A 27,367-nucleotide genomic window follows, 5' to 3' on the forward strand; every position below is an offset into this window, starting at 1 on the left:
CCCCGCGCTCCCGGGCGGCTCCTGCCAAGGGCGGCTCCGCAGCCCGCCGGGGTCTCCTGCCCCTCGGGGCCGCTTGGTGGCGCTCGCGCCCCGCAGCAGGGTCGGGGCCCCGCGCCGCCGCGCGCCTGGTTGCCATGGTTTCCGCAACCCGGAAGTGCCGCGGGGGGGAGGCCGGTGCTCAGCCCAGGCCGCCGCGGCCGCTCCCCAGCCCCGCTGCTCACTGGGGCCTCCCCGCCGCCCTCCCGCCATGGCCCGGGGGGCCGGCGAGGCGGCCGCGGAGGGGGATCTGGTAAGGAGCGGGCGGTGGGGAGGAGAAGGAGGAGGAGGAGGAGGCCCGGGGCCTGCCTGGGAAACGCTCCCGCGGGGCCGGGGCAAAGCCTCGACCCCCTCAGGCTCGCCAGGTCGGCGAGGCGGTGGCTGAGAAGGGGAGGAGGAGAATGGCTTCCCTCTGGCTCCAGCTCGCTGGGTTCTGCCCGTGTCTTGCCTGGCCGGTAGCACCGGGGTGTCTGGGGGGCGGGGGGAGCAGTCGCTTCCCTCCCCTGGGCAGCCAGATAAAAGTTTTGAGGCCCTTTGCTGGGAGCCACCATGTTCTCTTGTCTGTTGTAGGTGGCTCTTGTTGGGCCTGTTTTGCATGAGCAAAGGTACTCTGAGGGTTTCTCAGGACTGGGGTGTTTTTGTTGCATGTTTATATGCTGGTGAATGTTTTGACGTTCCCATATCCAGTCAGGGCTGGGCGCCTTCCCCGTGCTCCGATTACTGTGCGATAGCTGCAGTTAGGTACAGAGATCTCCCAGAGTGATAAAAATGCCTTAAATAACAAAAAAATAATCTGTGTGCTGCGAGGGACATTACCTCAGGAAATTAAAAACTATATTGCATGGTGTGTGAGGTGTAAACCTTCTTGCTCTCAGCCAGTGCAAAAAGCTGTTTAACTTGCTGTGTTGTTGTCAGTTCCAGCTCCCGTCAGCCAGGGTCCTCAAAATGCTTCACCCCACCCTGTCTGGTGGGGTGCATCTCTCCAAAGAATGGTGCTGTGGCTGTTAGCACCATGGAGTCAGCAACAAGTGAAAATGTTCTTCCTGAGAGAGCTGCATACATTCAGATAATTTGAAAGGAGAATGGAAGTTTTCCTTCTGCTGTAGATATCCTCACATTTGAGAAGCAGGGAAACTTGTCGACTCATTCTGAGGAAAAAATTAACATTTAGATTCCTTGGTTTGGGGTTTTTTTCTCAGCTTGATTACTTTTCCAGTCGATTTTACTGAACATTCCCATAGCATTGCAAGGGTAGGAGCAAGTGAGTGAGGAAGGGGACAGATAGATGAGTTGCTGCCTGACTCCTACTGGTGGAGGAATTCATGCAGAACCAGCACCGTGGCACATGGGGCACCTGAAGGTTCAGCTGTTGTCATGTTATGCACTAAAGTATATAAGTCTCTGTGGCTTGAGTCTGAAGTGACTTGCACTCTGTCACACAGAACATTTGTGTTAGAACAAATGATAGTGGTTTTTGCAACAGTGGTGACACATTTACCACTTGAATACATTGCGCTCAAACTTTATTATGATAGTAACAGGATATGAAGTTTTCTGGACGTGTATTATAACCAATTACTTAACACCAAATGTCACAGTTTATGTCTCTGTTTCCCAGGGAGATGACAGCCTGTCTGTGATAACCTGTGAATCGGATACAGAAAGGGTGAGTTTTATTAATGATTAATGGCATGGTGCTGGTGAATACCATAAAAGGGCCCTCACTGTGTTCTTGCACATCCACATGATGCTGCCTGATCAACAAGACACCGTTCAGAGAACTAACAATGTTATTTGAACATAGTTTGATTTAAAAACCTCCTCTAATTCCAGATGTAATTCTGGCTTCCAAGTTCTCAGCACTGGGAGATGCAAATTATGTTTGGCTTCATTTTGCTTTTCTATCAAGTTACTGACCTAAGTAATCATTTTAGAGAGTTTTAATGCAATTGAGTAAGTCTTTCCTTTAGCTAAATGGTGCACAGATCAGCCTCTACTCTCTGATGATCTTGAATTTGCTGCTACTCATATTTAATCCTGATGGGGAAGATCTTGGTGTTCAGAGCATGAATAGACTACTTTTTGTCTGTAGTGTAAAACTTTGATAGGTACCAACTTAATTCTCGTGACCACTGCTCTGGCCAAATCTGCATATACGTCATGCTATTATTTTTCTTTCCTACACAGACGATTTTGTGTTATTAGAAGACACGATCCTCATACAAAATGTAGCTTGAAGCCAATTTTAAGATTATATGCTGAAATCTTTGAAGAGTGGAATATTGTAAATACATAAAACAATTCTTTTTTTCTTCCAGAAATTGAAGAAGAAAATTTTTCACAAGCCTCCAAAATCACCGAGTAAGTGTTCCAAAGCTTTTTCTTCTGCTTCTGTTATTGCAGAACAAGATAGATTTGTGGGACACAAAACCTGGATAAGAGACCAAAAGAGTTTTTGTGAATTTTTGTGACCTTGAGCTTGCTAAGGCAACACTGAGATATTTTCTTTTGTTACAGAGTCCCCATACAGCTCTAGCACACAACTGTACCCTAAAAAAGCTGCACTTTGGCGATCTCTGCAGGGAACAGGCAGCGCACGTCTCGAGAGTGCAGCTGTAAAAAACCCAAGGCAGATGTGGCTGGGATCACTGAAACAAGGTATTAGTATGGAAACTTCATCTGCATATGTGGATAAAATTCAGTGCTGTGGACAGCTTAACATATAAAATCATAAAAAGTAGATTTGTATTTGATTATAGGCAACATAGGAAGTCATTTCACTCTTATTTGGGTGGTTGGAATCATCTGATCTTGAGCACTGGAATTTATAGAGGGAAGTAATTAACAGCAGCTGGAGCTTTCTTTGTTGCATTTGCTCAGAATAAATCCACAAATTTAATTCACAATCATCCCTGATTTCTGCATTTTTGTTCCATTTTTTTGGCAGGAATGAGCCATCCTCTAAAATCAGATGTTGACATGGGGCATATGCGAACTAACGTTTCTAGTAGCACCCCGGAATATTTGAAGGAAGCTCTGGGAATGAAGAAGCCAAAACATTCCCGTTCTTCTAGTAATGGTAAACTATGTAATGGTGTGGCAGATCAAAGTTAATGATATTTTTTTCTGTGTAAAAACACACATTGTTTAAGAGCTTAGCTTTAGTAAAGTTAGAACCATTTCAGCTTAGCTTGTATTAAAATACATGTGTCAAAATATGATCTGAGCTACATTTTGAGATTTCTAAATTGGATAAGACAGGGGTTTCCAATTTTTTTTGAGCAATGAATCACTATTAGCTTTCAGAACTTCTTGCAAATTGACATGCATTTGCAGCTGAAAACGTTGCAGATATAATACAGTTCAATGGGCCAGCTGTAGACAATTTATTGTGACTTTGCAAAACATAGTTTAGGAACCATTGATAGAAACCATCTGCTTGCCTGAAATTCTGTGTAATTGATTCCTTTTACTTCTCTAGAATGTGTTTTTTTCATGTGGTTGTGAGACTAAAATCAATTGAGTTTCATGAGAAGAGCAAAATTTAAAACTTTAATTCTGCTTTTGTTAAAGCAGAACTGTAAAGTTAAAAATACCACTTCCGTTTAAAATTACACCTATTGCTGGTAATATGCAGGTTCTGGCAACTTTAAAAGATGATGGATTTTTACACATTAGGTGTAAACAGAAAAATGTATTGTGGACTTTTTTTTTTTAGAAATCTTTTGTAAATAATTGATTTGTTGGGATGAGAAGATTACAGTCTTCTGTGAATTGTGTATTTCTTGAGACTGATATTTTAATCTAGCACCAGAGGAGTAATTAGGAGAAATTTGCTGTGAAGTCTGGCAGAAGTTTCATACAGTGACATTTCCATTTCACCTCCATTTCTAAAATTAATTTCCTTGCTGACTTTTTTTCTTCTTCTAAAAAGAAAAAGAGAAAGCCTACTTTCCAGTTTGGTGCTGTTCTAGATATGTTCTTTTAACTGTAAGTTTTCTGGTTAGTTAAAAATACCTCCTTCAGATCTGCTTGTTTTACATACAATTTTTTGTAGGCTATGTTCCTGGAACTCCTGACTACAAAGAAAAAGAAGATATGTATGATGAGATTATAGAACTGAAGAAGGTACAGTCTCTCTGACAATCACATAGAAAGTTATAGTGTCACTCCATCCACCTGTAGGTGTCCAGGCCTTATTGGTTCAGAATACTTTGGTTTCTACAACTGCGACATCCACCTTTTTTTTGAATTTGTAACGTAAGGCTAAACTAAACTTGTGTCTGTTAAAGGCAATTTCATTGTTCTTACGGTGTGATAGATACTTCTGAGTACTGGATGTGGAAGCCTTGAAGTATACCCAGTCCTGAACCCCAGCCCTGGCCCTAGCTGGACACTGAAAAGGTTCATTGTGTTTGGATTCTTTGTCCTTCCACCTCCTTTTTTTATTTTTTAATTTTTATTTTCCTTTCCTGGTCGTTACCCATCACATTTTAACAATTTAACAGTGCAGTGGATGAAAGATGAGGACTGGGCGTGTTGAATGTAAGGGATACCTGCAGACAGATATCTTGGCTGTTGTAGATCATTTGTGCAAGGTTACCTTTCTGTTAAACCTCTTTGTTTTATCTTTGCGCTGTCACCTCCCTTATCTGTCAGTATCTGTCAGCCCTGGTCCAGCGTGATGGTCTCTTTTTTTAATTTTATTTCTTTTGCTTCATCCTGACCATTGTAATTGGATGGTTATTGACATCAAAACGTTTCCCTGTGAAAACTCAGTGTGTTTCTGTTTCTGAAATGTGCATATTATTTTTCTCCCCCCTTTTAGACAATACAAGCTCAGAAAAACGAGGGAGATCGAATGAAAACGAAGCTCCGTCGACTAGAAGAAGAGAATAATAGAAAGAATAAACAGATTGAACAACTGTTGGATCCTTCCAAGGTGACTATTTCTTGGGGGGGGATAAAAATAGGGTGAGGGTGCTGAGCAGTGTGATCCTTTTCTCCTTGTCTCTAGATTTCAGGACTCTGTAGTGTGTTGGCTACTAGGAATGATGAGCTTGAATACGAGAAGTGGTTGGTTGGTGTGAGGGGATTTCTGTTTTACATATCTCAGCTCAACATTCCAGCTGAGTTCAAAGGAAGATCATGCCATGCCGTACAAATAAGTTTATTTAGCAAAGATACTTTTCATTTCTGAAGGCAAAATGAAACTGTTGTCTCTTCAGCGGTGCACCTGCTGAATATGCTGCCTGAGAGCAGAAGGGAGTTAGTTAACCTCTTGCATGATGCCTGATGCATGTGGTCCTGAACTAGGAAGCAAAAGATGAGCCTTATTGTCAAACCCACGAGGCTGAGAAGCATTTAGGGTCGTAGTTAGAAGACCTGAATGTCACTGAATTTCTGGTGGCTGTCGTTTTCTCTGTGTGGATGTACATCTTGGGAGAAGTGTGCTAATATAAACCAATGAACATAGAGACTTCAGAACTTAGGCTGTTGGACTGTGACATGACTGTGGAATTAGTAGATTAGAAAATTCTGTGGAAAGAGCCAGCAGCAGAAGTAAGTGGCAAGATTGGTCACTTGTTTTGTTTTATCTTGCAGGGCTCTGAGCTGGCACGAGCTTTGTCAGAAAAGAGGACTGATAACGGATGGGTAATAGTTTCTTCATTACCTTTTGCTATCCTTCTTTTTTTTTTTCCTCTTACTGAGCTGAAACACTACTGATTAATATAAATAAAATGAAGTAAGAAAGAATAGGCAGTTAGGGAATCATGTAACCGTTATTTCTATAGTCAGATAAGAAACCAGTAACAAAGATCTGGAATGAACATTATTTTAAGCTAGCTGTCTTTGTCACTGTCTCAAACATGTTCATGGAGTATTCTCCCTGTTACTTGCTGCTTTGAATTTAGCAGGGTAATGGACAGAGTTGTTTTTATTTAATGATTGTGTATAAATATTCTTAAGCTAGTTAAGTTATTACAGACATAAGTTAGGGATCTGGGTTTGTGAGTGTTCTGTTTGTCACAGGGTAGCAGACCCTTTACTAAGTACCAAAGTAAGTAGAAGTAAGTATATCTGATTAGGTGCAATTTATGGTGACCAGGCAAGATGATGGAGAAAGATAACTTCCGTGAAGAGATGGGTTATTCTAGTGCTCATGAATTCTTTGTCTTTTCTGTAGGTGGTTAATGGCTTAAAGCAGAAGATTCTCAAGCTAGAACAACAGTGCAAGGAGAAAGACAACACTATTAAGTATGACTTTGGGAGGGGTAGCAGCTTGTATTGGATGAGATAATAACGGGAATGTGAAATCTATGTTATTTTTCATCCGTATTCTTCTGTTCCTTAAGGTGTTTTAATGAACTCTGAGAACATGTTAGCAATTAGAACCCCACCACCCAGGAACTATAAACCAACAGGTATTGCAGTGTCTTTGCTGGTCTGACTGGTTTATTTTTTTGTATTATTCTATTTTCAGCAAATTCCAGGCAGACATGAAGACCACTAATTTGGAAGAAGTGAGGATAGCTATGGAAACCTACTATGAAGAGGTACGTCTGACAGGTCCTTCGGTGTGCATACAGGAGAGGAAGTTGTTTAGTTGTTGAGTCAAAGTATAAATGGAATGTTTTGGATAGGTTTCTTACAGCTCAGCTGCACCTCTCATTGCAATCAGATTTTCATAGATATTCTCATAGCTTCAACTATATATACACTGAAAAATGCTTTTTCTTCAATAAGTTGAGTGTGTTAACCAAAAAGAGGAAATAAAGAAACTAATTTACATCTGTAAGTGTAGTGTCTAGATGAAAGCCAGTACAACAGTAGCCTGATTTTCAGTGATGGCATCATTGCCTCTGCTACTACCTGGAGAGTCTCGTTCTAATGGATGAATGTGTTGCGTTAGCAGTGCCAGCTTCCACAGCTAGCTCCTTAATGGAATCTATATTTCATATTTCACAGGTTCATCGTCTCCAACTCCTGCTGGCAAAATCCGAGACTATGAGGAAAAAGTATGTTTAATTCTTTTGAGGCAAATGTTTGCATATATGTGCTAGATATATCCCTCAGATACTGTAATTGATGTAAAACAGCTACATGGGAACAGTTTATTTTGTCATTTGGATTGCTGGATTTGCTTTTTTGGTACTGCTTTGGTTGGCTTCACAGCCTTGGCATATGTTTTAGTCATGTCTATTTTTCTTGTAGACAGATCATTTTGTGGATGTGGAAGATTGCTAGAGCTCTTTGAAAAGTACAGGAAAGCTCTGAAAACTTATCTCTGTTAAATAAAATCCCATCTTCCCCCATAATCAATCACACCTATTCTGACATCAGTGGTGATTGAAATAAACTCGCTAGATGTTTGGCATATTACTCTTAAGTCAGTTCTGCACTTTGCTCTAGGGCTTATGCTGGAAAATAAGGTATCTTGGAGTAAACATTATTTTCCTGTGGTACAGAGAGACAGATCCACAGCTCAGGGTAGCTTTTGTGAGCTATCAGTGAGCGGCACTAGTCAGACACTGTCAGAGAAGCTCATACCAGTGCTTGTCACCAGTGTGTGGGTGTATATCCGGTGATGGTGGTAAAAGGTCTATAGAGGAAATAAAAATCAAAGGCAAAAGATAAAGCTCCAGTAAGAGAGCAAAGCAAAAACATCTCTGCAAGTGAGTGTTAGTTGCGCTGAGAAGAGGATAATAGTCTTGTGGGACAGGAAAATTTGTTACTACACCACTTCTAAAATATACTCACCCTCCGAGTGTTAAATCTTAATTTTGGATGTAATTATTTAGATTGATAGAAACACATGAGAACTCTTTATGGGTTATTATGTGTACTACTTGTGTTTCTCTAATTCCCTGTCTCTTGTGGACTGAAAACTGCAATTTGTTTTGTCACTGTTTAAAAACAAAGTCTCTTTTGGCTCATGCAGGCAGCAACTAGCCTATTGAGGCTGTAAGCCATCACACCCAATTTATTTACAGGTGAAAACGAGCCTTCAGGTCTCTTCCTTGTCCTCATTTATTCATAGCTTCAAAAAAAGAGTGGTCAGGGCAGTCTCTCTCCATTATGTGACTGTCAGTCTCTTCTTGAGAGGCCAAACACTGAAATAATAAATGATGTTGAAGGTCACGACTCTGGCACATAGAAAGAGTTGTAGGAGACTGTTTCTTTCATGATGCTTGTTTCCATTATTTCTGGCTGAAATGAATGGCATTTAGCTCCTCTTTTTCAATGTTAACGCTGAAATATGATTATTTACGTGAAACTAGGCAGCGTTTCAGGTCCTCAAAATGGTCTGCAATTCTTTCTGCCCAAAGTAATGGCACTCAGTGATAAAGTTATGATTTCTGTCATTTCTGTCACTTCCTGGTTTTGGTGATGTGGTTTGGGTTTTGTTTTTACTATTTTTTCCCCCTCCTGCCCGGGCCAGCTGTATGAATAGTTATCCATGACATATGGACAGTCTTATTTGTATTTCTTTATGGCATCATTTCCTTTTTATTTCCAAAAGGTAGATTAGATTCATTTTTTGCTCTGATAGGCTAATTGTAGACTGTCTTCCGCTGTACCTTGGAATTATTCCAGTGGATGAGATGTAAGATTCCTTCACAAACTCTTCTCTGATTGTCATTGGCAGTGGCCTTTGTCCAAAAGTCATTCCATCACTTATTTCAGACCTTTGTTTCCAAAATAACTTTTAAAGAATTTTCTCACAGCAATAAAGAACAGGTATTTCGTCTCACTAGAAATCCATTTTATGAACAGGCTTTACAACTTTCTGTGTCCAGAAGCTGAGTTTTCTTCCCCCTTTTATTAGAAAAATTAAAAAGGCTGAATCACTGTAATATACTTAAAACAGTTTTAACACATAGCAGGCTTTCCCTTTTCCGATGCCTTTTATTCCCATCACATCAACGTTAACTGTATTGTTCAAATCTGTTTTAAATCTCTCATCGATTGAAATGTATCTTAAATGAAGAAGGAAATTCCTCTGGGGTTTACTTTCACAGGAATAGTTTCTTTTACATTAGAGCAGCACTCACAGTTATCTGAAAATACACTTGTGTGTTAGATTTGTTTGAGAGTTATTCCATCTATGTATAGCCACCTCTCTCTCTCAGTTTCAATCTATTTGTTAAGTGAAAGAAGGCAATTCAGAACACGCAGGTTAGCTTTCCGTGCCAAACAGTTTTTTGGAGGAGTCTCCCAACTGACTGAAGATAAAGGTTTTTAAATTAGTGGTCCATAGAGCGCTGGTAAAGTATTATAAGGCTGGTTAACAAAACAAATAGAAAACCAAATAAGTCAAAACTCGTAGAAGCACCCTTGTTTATGTGTTAATGCAACAGACCGGGGGAGGAATTAGAAGTAATAAGTGAACTTTCAACGTTTCTAAGTATCTTCTTTCTCTGGTGCAAATTAAAAAGAATTGTCAAAGTGTAGAGCATGATGCTCTTTGCATGATTTTTTTCCTAAAAGAATAGGTAACTCCTCAAGTAAAAAATGTTGAGAAACGCTACTGTGGTGAGCTGAGACGGTTAATTAGCCAGCTGATTTGAATAGGGAGGCTGTTCCACTCTTTTTAATGTTGCTTCTTTGTTCTCTGCTTTTAAGTTAACTTTCTGGTTTTGACCCTGTTTCCAAGTACAGAGGGCAGAGATACCCAAAAACGACTCAAGACACTGAATGCTGCTGTCCTGAGGTTATCCAGGAACATCACGGAGTTGCAGAATGAGAATCGGAGGCTGAAAGAAGATCTAGATCATGTACTGAGCAGTTCTCCTCCTTCCAATAAAACAAAAAGTATGTGCTGAAAAGCTGGTGAACGTGAGGCAAGGGATTTAAGTACATTTGAAAGATGTGGTTGAGAGGAGGGCCCTGCAATGGTAGAAATAACTGAGTTATTGCAAAGGTGAAGATTCAGGAGGGTAAAAGGTTGGAATGAGAAGTTTCTTACAGGCATCTCTCTCTGACTTTGGGATATGCTGCTCCAGTCAGACCTGGATTTCCTTTATTATTATCATCCCTGAGAATTCTGCGCTGGAATCACTTGAAGATTTAATGTTAAACAAGAAAACTGCTTTTCAGTTGTTTAAAACTGATGAATGTGAATGGTTTGTATTGATTTCTGTGCTAATTGCTGTAGAAGTCAGATATTTTAAAACCATTCTCATTCTGCATATTTAAAGTTGGGGTTCAGAGGTCTTTAGATGGTCTTTCTATATGGACAGAAGTTTCAAAAAGCAACAACAATGTTGACTAACTGATATAGTTTCGTGTTTAAAGCTTTGTTATTGTATTTAGATTATAGCGAGTGGAGCAAACAGAGGCTGGTGAGGCGGATCTCAGAACTAGAAAAAGTAAGTATTTATAATTATGTGGCCATCTTACCTGTCTTTGAGCAGCAAATGCAGAACTACTGGCTTGTGCTCATGACCTGTAGTCCGTCAGGGTACCAGCCCTGTGCATTCTGGCTCATACATGTAAACTGATGTCTGTACTGTGTGCCCTTCCTCCCTTCTTTATTTTCTCATACTTGTTACATATAGATGCACATTTTAGAATTAACTTCCGTTTGATCTTATCTTGTGGCCTAAATAAAATCATTTTATGCTAAATTTAATTTTCTTCTTTTTTTTTTTGGTGCCAATTTATCCTGTTTAGAAAGTCTGTGCCATGGAGAACACCAGGGTGTCGTCAGCAGATAGTGGGTCGTCACAGTCGCTTGCTGCGTCATCTTCACCTTCTGTAGACCTGGATCATCCAGCCCCTCAACAGGTGGACCACGCCGAGGAATGTCGTCACCTCCGAGGGCTGGTGAAGAAACTGAAGAGCGATAGGGAGACGCTTCAAAATCTCCTGCTCAGTAAAGAGTAAGTGCGACTTTGTCCAAGGTGATGTTCTTTTGCAGGGGTGAATTATTTAATTGTTTCCTATCCCACTATGAAACAACGTAATAAGTCCTTCACGCTTTCAGCAAGAAAATGAGTTTTGAGGGTCCTTTCAGCTTTCAGTTCAGTCCTCCTAGTGTTGTAAAACTACATTGCAGGAAAAAAAGCTGGTGAGAGGATGGAAAATGAGAATTTCTGCTTGTTTTTAACACATTTTTCAAGGCGTAATTTTTTGCCAACCACACTGAACAGCCTTTGAAGGGTTATATGTCACTTTACGCAGCACTTGTTGCAAGTGTGATGCACTGTGACTTCTTTTCTCCCCAGTAAGCAATTGATTTGCAATTTGTGCTGCTTGGGCTTGTTTGGTGTGTCAGTGCACGAGGGCCAGCAGGTTAATCTGATGATGAGCAGAGATGCACACACCACTATGTGCTGTTGAGAAGACGCTCTGCCTCCTGCCTCAACTCACCTCTGAACACAAATGCATAGCGAGAGCACAGGAAGAGGCCTTTTCCTTCTGAACCACGTCTGCTTGCATTTTGCTTCGTTTAAAAGGCAAAAGTAAACATTCGGTTACTTTACAAATTTGAGAACCTATTTTGTGTAGAAGTTTAAACAAAAAATAACTTTGAAGTATGCATGTCTTAAGTATTGCTTAATTTCCTTATACCTATATAGATTAGATATCAAGCAGTTACTGCAGGCTAAGGCTGAGTTGGAGCTGGAGCTGCAGAAGTGGCAGAATAAGAGGGAAGAAAAGACTACAGAAGAGCAGACTTTAAGGTATCGGATTTTGTATTAGAAGATCCTTTCAGAACCAAAAAAAACCCACCAACCTGTTGAAGTATAATTCTGTTTTGAAGTGGCTCAAAATCCATAGGAACCCATCTGAGCAGCAGGAAACTGGTAATTCATTTAAGCAGAGCTGTTTTGGAGGGATGGAGTAAGTTATGAAGAGAAGAATTCTATAGACTGGTTTTAGAGGAAGTGGAAGACTAAGTAGTATAGATTATAATAAAAATTAATAAGAAATGGAAAAAGAAAGTTACCATGTTGCGCTCAGAGACGTTTTTTTCATCTAAGAAAAAACTGTAGTATCTTTACCTCACCTTAGCCTGTGCTTCTAGACCACTGCCAATATATCAGTCTATTTACTTCATGTATTCTGTAGGATTGATAATAATCCTGTGCAAGGGTGGCAAAAAGAAAAAAAGTGATATAATTATTTACTTATTGCTTTGTCAGAAAGGACTCTGCTACAGTTTCATATTTGTCAGTCATCAGCTCTAGGTGCATTTTTAATAGTATCAAGGGTGCCATTGTAACCCTGGACGCTTTTTGCTTCTTTCCCCCTCCAAATGGTAACACACAACTGCGCTATTACAACTTAGTAACAGACATGGAACATCAGTTCTTATGAGAACATGTAACGTGTTATCCTGAGAAGCTTCCCGCTTTGGCCTTTAAAAAAACAAAGCACATAGTTCTGGTACATTCAAAGCAGGAGCAACAGAAAATTTCTAGTTATAATCATGTTTGCTTTTCCAGACATAGTGAAGAAATCCAGAACCTGACACTAAAAGTAGAGAAGTTGGAGTCAAAATTGGAGGAAGAGAAGAGACAAATGGCCAAAGATGCAATGGAAAAGCTTAATAAGGTACAGACGTATGTTTGTGTTTGGTTGGTAACTTGTGGTGTGTTTTGTTTTGTTTTGTTTCCCCTTTAATCTAACTAATATATTGCAAATTGAGCTAATAGTCTAAATAGCTCCTAGCTCTGCCTTTTCAGGGATGTGCTAAATCTTGTTATAGAGATTTTGAGTGACAGTTAGTTGATAAATTGTTTCAATAATTACCACTGCAACGCGGGGTTATTTTTTGGAGCTGTTCTCTTAGTGATTATCTGCCCCACCGTTGTTTCTTTTCTTATTAAGTGGACCATTGCAGAAAGCTTACACTTTTAAGCGCTTAGGGCTTTTTGCCTTTTTAAGAGGCAAAAAAAAAAAGATACCTTCTTATAACATCTGAACCCACTAGCTAATTTCAGTCCAATTTTGCACAGCTAGGGAGGTGTTGCAGGAGTTGACAGTTAAATAAAGGGTAGAGACACAGGTAGGTGTGCTCACTGGCAAAAGGCAAAAAGCCTTTCTCAATGGTTTATGTGCTGGTCATGTAATCAGGGCACATGCGCTGTCTGGTCTGAAAATATTCCTTAGCCTTTCTGTTTGGAGGATGGAAGCTGGGTGCTTTTTCATGGGAAGGTTTATAGGATGTAGAGCACTATTCCACAGCTGATGGGACACAATATCCGAGTAAAGAACTATCTAACGTGTCAATACAATAAAATAAACCTTTATCCCATTTGAACTGAAGCTTTTCTAGAGTTGAGGTGTTCATAACTACTTCTTTCTGGATTTTCCGATAGCCAATAAATATATTTGTGCATCTGTTAATCTTGGCCAGTCTTAAATGGGATCTGTAATCAGTTTTTCATGAAATATGACTGAATTTGGTATCTTTGCCATCTTCCATCCCTCTGCCAAATGTTGTAACTGCCCAGTAGAGATGAATGGGCACTGGCAGACGTGCTTTCACGTGCACTGTGGTTGTGTTAATGTCATTTCACTAAAAAATAGTTGAAAATTATTACTGGGGATTTTGATCATTTGTACTTAAAAATAAATAGGCCATGAAATACAGGTAGTAAAAAATATGAATAAAAATGTCCACTAGCTTAAGAGGGTGCTGGTTTTTAATACACTGTGTGATTCTTTAGATTCTTTATTGTATCTTATAGGCTGATGGATGCTAGATGATGTTTCGAATACCAAATAACTCGAGTCTTTAAAACCAGCCAGCAAACTGCTCCTTTTTTTCTCTGCAGACTATATATATTCTTGGCCAGTAACCACCCACTTATTGAGATGTTCCAATTCTTTCTAATTATCACTAAGTTCCTACCAATTTTTCATTTTAATGGTAGGTTTTCATTTTTAACATAACATGATCCGTTTGCTAGACTTAAGCCTGTAACTCAGTGTTTTTAGGTTATAAATAAATCCTTTTCACAGAATCAAGAGGGTTTTTTCTGAGTCTATCAAATCTCTTGTTCCTCTACTTAGAATTTTACACCAACAAATTAAATTAGTCTTTTAAAATTGCAGTTAACTTTTGTTTGGCAAGTGAGGTATGACAATTAGTAAGGGGTAATTAGAGATCAAAAGGATCAGATGGTGAGGGGTGGAATATGCAACCATACCTCAGAAGAAACAACTCGAACAAAATCTTGTTTTGTTCTTGGTTTCTTTCTTTTTCTTCTAATTAATTTCTTCAAGATGGAAGAGTAGAGTCGTGCCAATTTACACAAGCTGTCTGTCTTGTTGTCATATGATGACCAACTGATCAGTAAGCTTCAACAGATGATTATGGGGCTACATTTGCCAGGAAAAGACGTGAGAGAGCTCCCCAGTCTTTCCTGGAGAAGAGTTGCAGGATGATTTACGCTGACATTTGTACTCAGTCTGTCAATAACACACAAAACATTTGTGATCAACAAAGCAGTGCGTTCCACTCTTGGAGCTCTTGTTGCTCTTACAGTGCACAGAAAAAGAGAATTATGTGTAAATGAAAACCTTTCCATTCCCATGCTGAGCTAGCAGCTAAAATGGGAACAGGACTGTGTTTCACTTTAATGCTCATCTAGATGATGAATTTGGCCATGAGCAGTATTCAGAACCAAGTTTCCTCTTTAACTTCCACTCTGCAGGCAGGACGAACATTTAACAACTCTGGTGTTGATTTTTCTGAGTCATTTGTAACCTGTTTCCCTCATAGAATTCCAACTTGTGTCCTTAGTGTGCTAAGTTAAAGCTTTTCCTTTACAGTCTTTACCAGTCTGCACGGTTAAAGGCAAAGATGGTCACAGGAAGGAACAAGCAGCCAAAATCATCCAGAGACAGTGGAAGAGGTATCGAAACAAGGTGAGATTCTCCTGTCAGGGAGCAGTGAGGAATCCTCTGAATCCTGCTCCTGTTCTAGCATCTCAGTAACCTGCTGCTGGGCTCCAGGAACTGCAGCAGTGCTTCCCAGTATGATTCCTTACCACCATCTTCTCTTCTGCTGCTTTTTTTGCCTTTGCTGCTTAGTACCATGTTGTTTCTGCTACAGGAAAGCCGGTTTCTGAATGAGGGAGTCTGGGTGAGCAGAGAAACCAAGGAAGCATTGTGGTGCTTGAAGCAGCTGCTTTTTCCCCTTGGAGTATGACCAAGAAATTAAATTCCTCTTGCAGAAATCCTTCAAACAATGCAGGAAGTTTCATGTATTGAGTTACACTCAGCTAGGATAAAATGATCTAGAAAAAAATCTGTTAACCTTAAATATTGTTCTATATGCAACAGCATAAAGCTCATTTTTCCATGTATAGGACATATAGTGTGAGGTGGGCCTTGGAATTGCTTCTTGGAAAACTAAAGACAAAAAGAACTATCCACACATCTTTCAAAGATGAAAAGCTTTTTTTTCCTTAAGTTTGTTGTTTGAGTTTTCAGGGGGAGGTGGGACAGGTATTTTCTGTGTGTTTTAATTGGTGCGAAAAATTTGGAAAATCTTTATTAGATAAAACTTGTATATATTTGTGGCATTAACTTAGGCATTTTTCATTTCAGAAAGAAGAAATTGCTCTGGATGAGGTGAGCATGTTTTATGACACCCAATAAAACAGTAAAACGTTTACTTTGTATGAAAGCACAAACAAATAACTTTGTCTTTTTCAAGAGGTTTTATTGTAATATGAGCTGTTGTACCAAGATCGTCTTTGTTCTCCAGGCTGCCTCATGATCTTCCTTCTGACATCCTGATTTTGTTGGATGTATCTTGTCCAAGTGTTCCTCTTTCGGTCTCAGATTTTCTGTACTTGGTACCTTCTGCAAGATGAATCCTTTTGAAAATTTTGAATAAAATTTGTTACAGACAGGAAGGTTTTTCTATATTGGATGATTCTGATAATGCTTCCATTTTCACTATGGTGAGGGTTCAGAAAGATTCGAAGTAGGAATTCAAAGCCTTTGCTAGGGAAAAACATCTCTGAGTATTGTCAAGAAATTGACAAACTTATCACTTTTCAATAAATGTTTTGCACAAAAGATTATTAAACTGTTTTTCAAATAGCATAATGTAGCATCTTACATTTGTTTCTTCCAGAACATCAACAATCCTACTTTCAGAAATTAGAACAAATTCAAACTCTATAATGCAAACATGGTGTTTTACATCTAGGTGCTTTTTGTTGAGAAGGATCCAGGAAAATCTCCAAGTAGAGAGGAAAGACTTATGTTCAGTGTAATCACAATGGTCTGCCGGACTTGGCTTGATTTCTGATTGTACCAGAGCATCACAGAGTCTGCTGGGTAGCCAGAATCTAGTATGGGAATGGGACCATGTTGCTCTATTTGTGAAATACAGGCTAGTGTTGGCAGCTAGAACTTAACTGCATTTGATAGGATCCATTGTGAACACCTCCCAAATTGAATTTAAACCATGGAGAGGCGTATGTCTATTGGTTGTTGTGGACTGGGCATTCTCTGGATTGCAGCACAGTTCCGGTGAAGTAACAGGGATGTGTGTGTATCCTTTAAACATAACAAAATGGCAAGACGTTAAAGGGTTTCCATTGCACAGGGAAAAGTTCTTTTTCCCCATGTGGCTCTTCCCTCTAGAGTCCTGTTTTAATTTAGAACGGCCATCTTTCAAAGGAGCTAACATCTTTCTTTCCCTGCTAGGCAGTTGTTACGCTTCAGGCAGCTTTCAGAGGACATTTAGCTCGACAGAAACTGCTACTGAATAACAGGATGCATGATTCAAAATCTCACAACAAGGTAATTGTTGGGGCAAATGGGTATCCAGGAATGCCATGATGCTTACTGTGTAAAGTACTGTAATTCCAGGTTTAATTCTCTAAATCACCCAGTGATGTTGTTTTAATGCACTGGTTGGCAGCACCACTGTAATTGCAGAAAGATACTGAACTAGTGCTCTGGTCTCCCTTTCCATCTTTAGCTTACAGTTTTTCTCAGAAGTAAAGCTGTAACTTCTCTACATTATGGACTGTAACTAGGTCTCCTCTTTTTTTCTGGTTCTCTCATCAGCTAATAATGTAGCCTTTAACTCTTTAATTCAGAATGCTATTGAAAATCACTTGCTCTCAAGTGTTCACTGAATCACTGTAGTAATAGACAAACCTTTGTCACTGAAGTTCAGAAATAAACATTTGGAAGGCAGCTTCGATTGGATTGAAAAGTGAAGGAGTCTTGTGTGTGACATGCTCAACCAAAGACTTAGTGTCCTGTCATGTCAAACTCACTCCAGATTACTCCGTTCTGAATATGAAAAAAATCCCTTACCAAACATACATTTAGTTTCTGTAAATCATTTGCCAACTTATATGAACATCCTTTGGACCTTTAGCAAGCTGGAGTTAATTTGTAATTCTCCACCCAGGTTGTCCTTTACATGCACTTCTCTTTCAGTAAATTGGCCCACTGTAGTAGGACTGAATACTTCTGCTTGATACAAGCAGAAGATACATCCATCATGAAGGCTGCCTTACCTCCTTCGACTTCAAAAGGTTTCCTTCCTGGAAAATAAATGAACTTCCCTTGCAGGTGTCTGCTCTTTCATGAATTGAGTACAGATGCTTCAGAGCTTGTATGGTGATCAGATTTGCATTTCCTGCTGATTTAGTCTTATAGAACCTTAAAGATGGCAGACCAAAAGATGGGAATATTTGCTCTACTACCACTTTTGCGATCAGGAACAAAGTTGTGAAAGCTTCTGTACAATCTCTAAAAGGTCATGTTTTTTTTAATCTGATTGCTTTGCAGATCTCCTCCATGTCTCCTGTGGCGAGCTCCTTGAGCTTGTCTTCTGATTGTGAAGAGAAAGATGAGATTGTGACATTCATCCAGTCCATTTTCAGGGCTCACTTAGCACGAACAGTGCTGCTTGAGGGGAGGTAAGTGAAGAACAGATATTTCTACAATAGGCAGTAGCAAATTTGTTTTTATTCAGGAGAGGGGTAATATTTTATAGAATTTTAGTGTGGGTTCCTTGGCAGGGAAGGAGAACAAGGCCATTGTTCCAGCAAAGACAAGGGAGAGCTTGCTTTTGAGAAAATGCAAAGGGTACACAACTGAAAGGGTTTCTTGTTGCAGCAGTAGTCTTCCCATATCCTGTTGCATGTTCTCTTCTGTAGCAATGAGGCAAAAGTAAAGTTAAATAGTTAGTATTTGCCAAAAAATATGTTGCTATCGGACTGATTGCTAGTACACTCACTTAATATTAGTGAATCTGAAGCCCTGACATGGAAAAGAGAAGGGTCACGTGGAGGAAGAACGGAGAAAGGGTAGAATACTGTCCTGTATACAGTCTAGTGACTTAGCTCAGGAGGAATGCAGTGATTTTGGTGGCTGTGTCTTGAAAAATACTTCCTTTCTCTCCAGGGTTTACTGCTCCAAAGTCTGTAATATTGGCTGGCATAGTTACAAGGAGACCTACATAGCTGTCACCTCACTTTAGCGTTCCAGTTCACTTCTGCAGTGATAAGCTTCTACCTCGTGGAGGCTAGCAACACAAGAAACTTTTCTGCATGCCCTCTGAAGACAGACTGCAGTTCCTGTTCTGTGCCTCACGCTCTGCAGTGTGTCTTTTTGCAGGCCTTCTGTGTCCAGTGCACCAAGTGAGAAAGCAGATTGTGCAGTTTACATTACCGAGAAGAAACCGGTCTCAGCAGCACTCCAGAGACCTCCTTCAGTCTTCACGTCATCTCTTCCTGGTAATCTCATTTCCCTCTGTGTTCAGTTTTGTGTGGGTACACATACAGTTTTATAGAGAACATCTGCACATGCACACACACATGCAAATGTATACTAGTACTCTGTGTGTGTTCTTTTAATTTGATGTTGTGTTGCTTATGCTGGCAAATGCAGTCCCTTAAATATAAAGTAACATCTTTGACAGTATGAGTACCAGCCTCCCCACAGTGCTTTGCCTGTCTGTCACAACTGTGGTATTGGAAGGTCTCTCTCTGGTGCGAGTGGTAATTATTTAAGGGACACGGTGTTCTCCTGTATTGCCTCTCTACTCTTTTTCAATCCCCCGGCCCTGTAGCTGTAGTACGGTACTTTCCACTACGTTTTGGGCCCAAAGCCATAGACAAGCCAAGAGCGTTTTCACCATCCTGACTCAGTTCCTGAGAGGGACAGACATCTGATAAAAAGAACCATCCTAGTCAGCCACATGCATTTAGTCCCCTTTTTACTGAAGTCTTCAGTTGCTGCAGTAAGAGGAAAAATGAAGTCCCAGACAACCTTGCCAACTAGTGCTACTATAATACAAACTGGGAAAATGTCTTTCTTTTTTTATGGCTCTTAGGCTGTTTGGTTTCCTCCTTGAATTCTTCATCGCTGCTTGTGAGGAGTGAAAGCCTAAGAGGCTTTTAAGAGGATGTTAGAAGTACCGAGTAGGAAAGGCAAAGCAATGATGCAGATGAGACAGCCTTAGACATGCAGCCTAAAAGGAGTTAAAAAACAAACTGGAAAAGGTTGATTCTAACCGGAGTGGGATTTTTAAGCTCTTATGGACGGACCAGCTGGAGAAAAAAAAGAGCAACTTTGAGGGTGACCTGAGAAACATTGACTGTTTTTTTGTCAGTGAAAAGCTGACAGTCTCTGCAGAGTCGCTCAGAAACAGCACGCTGTAAGCAGCTGAGGCTGTTCCGCTAAGATACAAGATGGGGAATAAGCCAGATTTGCAAGGGTTGTGAATACAGAATTACCCTTCAGAGAAGGAAAATGTGTTTAAGAAACTTTGCCGTATTCCATATTCAGGAGTGTATTCTACTTTGTGAACAAGTAGGTGACACTCACTTCTGAAGATGTTACTGTTTTGAGTGATTTTTAGTTATGTCTAGTGACAGTATCCAGGGGAAAATAAGTGCTGCAGCATCCTGTTTTGCCTGGCCTCAACTGCAGTGGTCATTGTTGGTATGGTCAGTCTAAACCCAGAGAAAATCTATTGTGAAATTCCACCCAAAGAGAAAGAATCACTTCAAAAGAGAATGCTTTGTGCTTCTGAAGTGCTTCTAAGACCCAAAGAAGGATGTAATATGAATCTGGTCTGGTAAACACAATAGTATGAATACTAATAGAGCACAGTCACTGTCTAGCTATGAAATCTCCAAAGCTAAATTTTGTTGCAGATTATGATGACAAAGTGATGAGTGAAGAAGTTCTGGGAAGAATTTATATTGGAAAGGATAGAGAGGACACGATAAGTATTCAAACTTTCTTCCTTGCAGTCCTCTTCTGGTGAATATCAAAACAGAGGTTACAACCAGGTTATATTTGCTGCTGATTTTAAGATTATGGGAGACGTCTTCAAAATCTGGGATGAGGGTAGAATGTATCTCAGTAGCTTGTGAAGAGACAAACTGGATTTGCTGATGTAAAAATCCACTACCAAAATTGGTTTTTGATGTAATGTATTTCACTGGTCATCCTGCAGCTTGGGAAGTACATGAGACAAGTACTGAGTAGGAAAGGCAAGACAAGGAGCTTGTTTAACAGCTGAGTGATTTAAAGCAATCAAATTCCTTTAGCTTTAAATCATCCAGCTGTTGAACAGGCTCTTGCTTCATTTCTCCCAAGTCCAAACTTGCATTTCATGACCTTTCCATCTTGCAGTGATCTTAAACTTTCACTGAAAGTATATATTGCAATAAGTCATTTGATTTCCCTAGCCTTTCAGCATTATTTTGAGAGTAATGGGAAAGATTAAATTGTTTCTCAAAGAACCTTATATATCTGCCAGAGTAAATTTATGTCATGCTGGTCTAGCATTGTGGCCTTTTAATTCATTCTTTGCATCAGGTTAGATGTCTCGTTGTTGTTTTGTTTTGGGTTGGTTGTTTGGTTGGTTTTTGTTGTTATTATTTGTTGTGGTGGTGGTTTGTGGGTTTTTTTAAAGTGGTGCAGCATTCAATGCTGCTTTGCTTGTCTTCAGAATGTGGACAGTACTCGGAGATTTGTAAAGCCATTCCTGCTGCTTCCCATGAAATTGAACAGATAACAACAATTCAGTCTGTGGAACTTGGGATTTTGTTTCTTTGTGCCGGGTGAGTGGCAGGAAGGAAGAATATGTTCTGTACATGCAAAGCAATATTGAATAAGGGCAGCATTTCTCCCTGCATATCACTAGCCATTCTGGATACAACTCTTAACTTCATTTGAGGCTTTTTTGAAATCATAATGAATTTACATACAACCCATTCCTCTAATCAGTACTTGCCCCTTCACAAGAACAAATTGAAGTATATTAAACTGAAAATGAGGACAAGAAAATCTCCAACATCAAGAGCAGGATATAATCAAGAGTGACTTAGACAACATTAAGCTATTTCATATACAGTATCTATTTATAGTTGGAGTTGCATCTTCTGGTTGTCATGCCTGCCTCTGGAAGTTCTCTTTGCTCATCCTTATCACCACTATTACTGGCTCATAAATCTTCCTGAAAAACTCTTTATGTTATTTGGTGACTGATGCAGAGAAGAATTTCACTTAACTAGAAAGTCATGTTTCTTTGCCTCTGTAGATCGAGGTCAATGTCATGGCTTCCCGGCATTCCTCTTTACCATTCACAGGCTGTCTGTCTGTCAATCTTTTTCTATTTCTGGGCTGGCTGCGGCCCCCTTTCTTTATTCCACATTCCAGCTGCTGTCTGTGCCTCCTCTTCCATACCACAAGGTTTTTTTCTGAGTCGGGAACCTCTTATTTCCCTATGAGACCTGTGGCATGGATGTTCTTCTCCCCAGGTAATGTTCTCATTGTGCTGTCTGTTTTCCTTTCCATTGCAGTGTCAATCTCAGTGTACGACTTCTTACTTGTCTGTTTCCTCTTTTGGCCCTGGGTCTTCTTGATTTGTTTTCTTCTCTGGCAGACAGTGTTTTCAGGGAATTGATAGTTTAAACTGAAAAATAAGTGGAGCTGGCGGGAGGATGTTGGGCTAGGAGGTATTAATAGCTGTCATCATTTCGTTCATAGATCTCTTGCAGAGGAGGGGGTGCTTCTGCTCATCAGGTGTTAGGGGCCTTGTATGTAGTGGTTTTAGCTTTCTGATTTTCCAGTATTTACTGAAATTGTTAGGGTTCTATACATTCGTGTCCTGAACATTTCTTCAAATGGTGGAATCAATGAGCTGCATCGAATGATGCATCCAGAAAAACAGGCAAGAAGCAAAAGAAAACAAAACAAAAGAAAAAACCCAACAAACAAACAAAACATGACACAAAAAAACCCCGCACAACAACTGCAACAAACCTGAATCATTTTTCTTGTCATAAAATAAGGTAGTCCAGCATGTGAATAATATTTTCAGTATTTTACAGATAAGAGGATGAAATACAATCACTGAGAGCGTCTATCCTTTTCTTTCCTCACTGATTTTCGTTTTCTCTGTTTATATCTGACTGAAGTTCTCATTATGACCTTTCTGCTTAGCTTAAGCTTGCTTGAGTCAATTTTTCCTTTTCTGGCCATCTAATAAATATTTCTTTTTATGACCTGAGATGGCTTCAGTATCGAATCGCTTTACGTTGTGGTGTGTAACCACTGGCAAAGATTTAAAGACAATAAGCCAAATCATGCGTGGTCAGTATGTCAACTTAATGCTTGCCACGTGTGCTTTTTCATTAAAGAGGGATGGGAATAGTCATATGCAGAAAAAGATAGAGCAGAGTTATTCATAACTGTAGGTAATTCTAGAAACTTAATGGCTCAGAGAATATTACACTTCCCACAAGGGCTTGTTGTTTTGTCAATGTTGTTTATTGATGACCTTGTTTCCTTTGGAATTATTTCAGCCAGGTCCTCTGAGCAGCGGTCGCAGCCCCCTCCTCTGTCTGCGGACGAAGCTCACTCAGACGATTCAGATGATATTGTTATTGTCTCGCCGTTGTTGCAGATGAAGAAAAACTACGCCCACTTTTAAGTTTTGGTAACAGACTCTGGTGATCTTGAGTTATTTGATTCACAAAATTATTTGTAGCAAGATAAAGCATATCAAAGATGAACAAAGGGGGAATATCAGCCCCTTTTTAATGACAGTTGTCATTATTTCAGCTATATATCGGACTTCATGGCTAAAAGCCGCTGCCTGACTGTTAACCTGGTATGCAGAGAGTTTGGATTTAAAAACTAAAACAGAACACTTGAGTGTTTGGTCTCACAATGAGGATTATAAATTCAACTGCCAAATTTAAATGAAAGCAATAAAGCCTTAAGCTATTTCCTGTCAAACAAAGTTTTGGTTCAGGTTGACTAAAATAATTCATTTAATTGGAAAGTTGTTAATGACATGGCTTCAATTTTCAGCCTGTCTACGTGAAGGAGAACAGCTTGTGTTTCTTACCAGGTCCTCTCTATTTAAAAATTTTACTGTATCATATTTTAATATCTTTGTTTATTTTTATACTGAACACTTACAGTCTGCGCAGACCTTGTAAAGGCTTTTAGAAAGCCATTTCCTTGTCATAGGGCTATTCTAGGGCTACTATATCAGCAGGGTTTTCTTATTTATTGCTTTTTCCAAGTGTGCTTGCTATGGTCTGTGTAGTACCATTTTGTATTGGAAATGTCCAATCATATCATAAATTTTTGTATTTGTCAGCGAAGGTGTGTAATAGCAGGAGCGTTCTGTGAAGGATGCCCTTGTGACTCCTTTTTCTGCTTCCCTATCACAACTGAGTGGATTATGCAAGGACATCTCTAATCGTGAAAACATTTGACGCAGGAGATGAGTTGCTTTATGTCCTGTTTTTCGCTTATGTCACTTGACTGACTGACACTTTCACCTAACTAGATTGCTCATACTCTGAGCACTGAGGGGTTTTGAGTCCAATGTTGCTTTGCTGTTGTTGATCTGTCTTCTCGGTACTACTTTGCATGTGTGCATTATGAAAATATATATATATACACATATATATGTTTGTACTGCAAGTGCTCAGTGAGTCCAGTCACAGGCTGGGAGAAGGATCACCTTCTGCCATCGGGTAAAGCTGCGAGGCTGGCTGCTGAAAACACTCTGTTCTGAGGGGTGCGCATCAGGATGAGCATAATATGCAAACCCATGCAGTTTGGTTTAGGAACAGAAGTGGTCAGTTGGATTATGATTCTAGACTGCGTCTAGAAATAACACTGTTTGACAATATCATTGTCCATGGAAGGACCAAAGACATTATGGGCTGCAGAGGACATGGTCAGATAGGACTTTCCAGATCCTTTATGCAGACTGTACTTCTTGACTGGAAGCAGGACCTTATAGTTCCTACTATCATGCCAGTATCTTTCATAGGCATTAAAATGTGCATGTAGGTTGTTGGTTTTTTTTAAGGTGAACTAGATAAATTATATGAGATTTACTAGGAGGAGAATTTAATTTTACAACATACAGTGGAATTTTTGTGGAGACCCGAATGGTGTCTTTGTCATCAAGGAGTAATAAAGCCTCCTGTAAACAGAAAGCACACTTTTAAATGTTAAGATTTTTATCTCCTTTTCCCTCTTCTTTTTTAAATTAAAAATCAGTCACCGCTGTTTTGCAGAATACTAATAAGTCAGAGCTGTCTCAGTTCTTTGATTTCAATGAAACACTATCTGAGGCTTATCACAGTTCATGCCAGTACTTGCAGCCAAAGAGGAAACTGGATGGGTGCAGCACAATGCAGCTGATTTCACTTAATCCCATCAGTAGAAATGCTGCCTGTGCTATTTCCAAAGGCGGTTTTGGGAGCTCTCCATACCCAAAGCAGTCTGAAGAATGGCATGCTCCTGGTGGGCAAATTTTTCCTGCTTCTACTTCAGTCACATGCCTGTCATCTGCAGAAAATATTTAAATATATATATATAAATGAATAAAAAGGATAGAATCCTCTTGGCAGAAGCTGCGACCTGTTGCCCTCTTTTTCTGGAAGTCATGTTATGAAAAAGAGTCATTTTGCTAAATAGGAGTGGGACTGTATTGAGTTGCTTATGTATAACGTTTCAGGTCTGTAACTTTGCCTCTGTCACCGATACCTCCAGAGAGTAACTGGAGCTGATAGAAAATACCTACCTAGCTGTTACCCTATAGGGAAATATGTGGGTAGCAAATATAATGAAGATTACATTCTTTTACTTTACTGTGCTATAATAACCAATATTAAATTATTAAGAAGTAGATACAGAGTAGAAAGACTTGCATATAAACTGAGCAGTAGTGCTGTCAGCAGACAAGTTCTGGGATAGAGCAGAGATGGTATCTTGGTGTGACCCAAAGGCACAGACAGAAATCAGGGTGAAAAAGAGCAGATGTTTTCTGGGATGAATGAAAATGTGTCTAGAGCTTCCTAAATTTGAGTCTGCTATCTCATAGCCATGAAAAATCTGAGAACTAGAGTCGGCCTTCAAACTCCTGTCTTAGTTTGGCAGATAACTATGTGGTCACTGCACATCAAAAGTTTGACGTGGTAGAGTAGAAAGAGAAACCTCCACTGTATTAGTAGCCTTTAATGTTGTTTTGTTATATACTGTAATGGAATGTGTGGAAAGGAGTAGTAATTGACATTAGGTTTCATACTGTGGTTATCTGTCTGAATGCCAGCACCTGTAAATTAGGGAAGAAGTGGGGAACAATGAAGGAAGAAAAAGTTAATTTTTCCAATAAATGGTGTTTTTCTTAACAGGGATCTGAGGATGGTAAAAATTGGTGTGGCCCAATACAAACATAGTCAGTTTCTGAGAAACACGTCTTCTGTAGAAAGCACTGATAACCTTGTGGGGGCGTCAAGGTCTTGAATGAAAATTAAACTCCAGTGTAACCTGTGTAATCTAGCAGCACACTTTCCATTCTACTGATATGGGATAATGTTGCCTACTTAAAACCTTTTGCAATTTATAGTAGTGTTAGAGATCGTGTGTGACCACAGGGATCTGACTTTCATGGGGTGTTATCTCTCTTGATCTCTTTTTGCCCGTAAGTGCCTATGCCTGTACACCTTCACTGAGGCATCAGGACCTGAATACTGTATTTTCTTCTGCATAGCTGTAAAAATAATCCCTTTAAATATAGTCTAAATGGAAAAGCATTAATCTTGGCATATAAGAGAGCCATTAATTTCTATGAACTTTTTAGTATTTAGAACTGTGCATGTCTTTTATGTAATTTATTTTGGGGTCTTCTAAAAGCTAAAACAATTGCAATGTGTTTTCTCTTAATTGTTGAACTTTCAAATAAAGTTCAAGGTTGTAAATTAATTGTTTGTGCATCTCTGCTGCTGTTGTTGTATCCGCATTGCTCGTCTGGCCTCTGCCGCGTGTTCTCTTGTTTTTACTTTGCACCAAGATTGACCTTTTGCCTCTGGCTCTTTTGCAGAGCCAAGAGTGAGGAGACAACTCTTAAAAATGTAGGGTGTGAAATTTCTTCTTCTGCACACATTCCAGATTGTCCTATCAGGATTGCGGTGTTCTTGAGCCAAGCCTAGTGGAACTGACAGAGGTGATGGGCTTTAGCTTTCAGTCTTCGTTTCTTCATTGTATTCAAAAGAGAAATCCTGTCAAGTGGTTCTGTAACTAAAAGCCATGCCACTGCCTCAGACATGTCTGGCTTTGTGCTGAGTACAGCAAGTTTCATTTATGCCTTTTCATCTATTGTTGTGCTTCTTGCTTGCTGGTGGCAACAGTCGTGCTGATCCGTCACCAAACCAGTGAAATTCAGAGAAAAGATTCAAAAGAAGTCATTGCCTAAATATGTGATCGATGGATGCTTCTCAGAAACGTGTTGCAGGAGGGCTGCAGAACAGATAACCCGTGTTTGAACTCGCTAAGGCCACAGAGCTCTCCCTGTCTGGGGTTTGGTGGTGCTGTAGATGTGTAAAGGATGGGGTGACACTGCTCTGCTGTCACCTGTGCGGAGAATGGGAGTCTACAGTTTGCTTACAGTTAAAGTGTAACCTCTTACCTGGGTTATTGTCGCTGTTGATGAGGCTCTGATGGAAGGAACTGGGATGTATGTATGCATTGCTTTCCAGGTCCACTGAAAAAGCCCTTAGGGACTCCCAGGAAGAACAAGCCTTGTGCTGCTTTATGTACACAGAAGATCCCGCAAACTGCTGTGAAGACGTTGGAATCGCGTAGCCATCTTTCTATCAAGCAGAGTCCTTGTTGTAGGACTAAAACAACTATAGGAGTACAAGGTGAAACAATCTGTGTTTGGTGAATATATTATCTAAATTTCACTTTTTTGTTCTTCTCTGCTCCGTTAACATCTGCTCTGAATTTCTCTGCAGAAACTTCAGTTTGAAATCTTCCACTGGAGGTAAGCCATGCAGCTCGAACG

General features: G+C 39.9%; 1 protein-coding gene across 3 annotated transcripts; it reads left to right on the forward strand.

Annotated features, from left to right (window-relative positions):
* The first annotated feature begins 51 nt into the window (after positions 1-51).
* On the forward strand, positions 52-26,286 carry IQCE (IQ motif containing E). Of its 3 annotated transcripts, none has more exons than XM_065031458.1 (22): positions 62-289; positions 1,655-1,702; positions 2,355-2,397; positions 2,554-2,694; positions 2,984-3,115; positions 4,094-4,164; positions 4,865-4,978; positions 5,641-5,691; positions 6,224-6,294; positions 6,521-6,593; positions 7,006-7,055; positions 9,695-9,852; positions 10,354-10,409; positions 10,714-10,922; positions 11,622-11,726; positions 12,492-12,600; positions 14,827-14,922; positions 15,607-15,630; positions 16,720-16,815; positions 17,821-17,951; positions 18,652-18,770; positions 22,857-26,286. In XM_065031458.1, exons 1-22 carry the CDS (start codon positions 248-250, stop codon positions 22,982-22,984), a joined length of 2,067 nt encoding a protein of 688 aa, XP_064887530.1. In that variant the 5' UTR covers positions 62-247; the 3' UTR covers positions 22,985-26,286. The 3 variants fall into 3 exon arrangements, with proteins under 3 accessions (XP_064887531.1, XP_064887530.1, XP_064887532.1); XM_065031460.1 differs by having other exon boundaries at positions 133-289; positions 18,637-18,770; XM_065031459.1 differs by lacking the exon at positions 11,622-11,726 and having other exon boundaries at positions 52-289; positions 18,637-18,770.
* The last annotated feature ends 1,081 nt before the right edge of the window (positions 26,287-27,367 follow it).

This window comes from Columba livia, chromosome 15 (genome assembly GCF_036013475.1).
Source record: "Columba livia isolate bColLiv1 breed racing homer chromosome 15, bColLiv1.pat.W.v2, whole genome shotgun sequence".
In the NCBI taxonomy this organism is placed as follows: Eukaryota; Metazoa; Chordata; class Aves; order Columbiformes; family Columbidae; genus Columba; species Columba livia.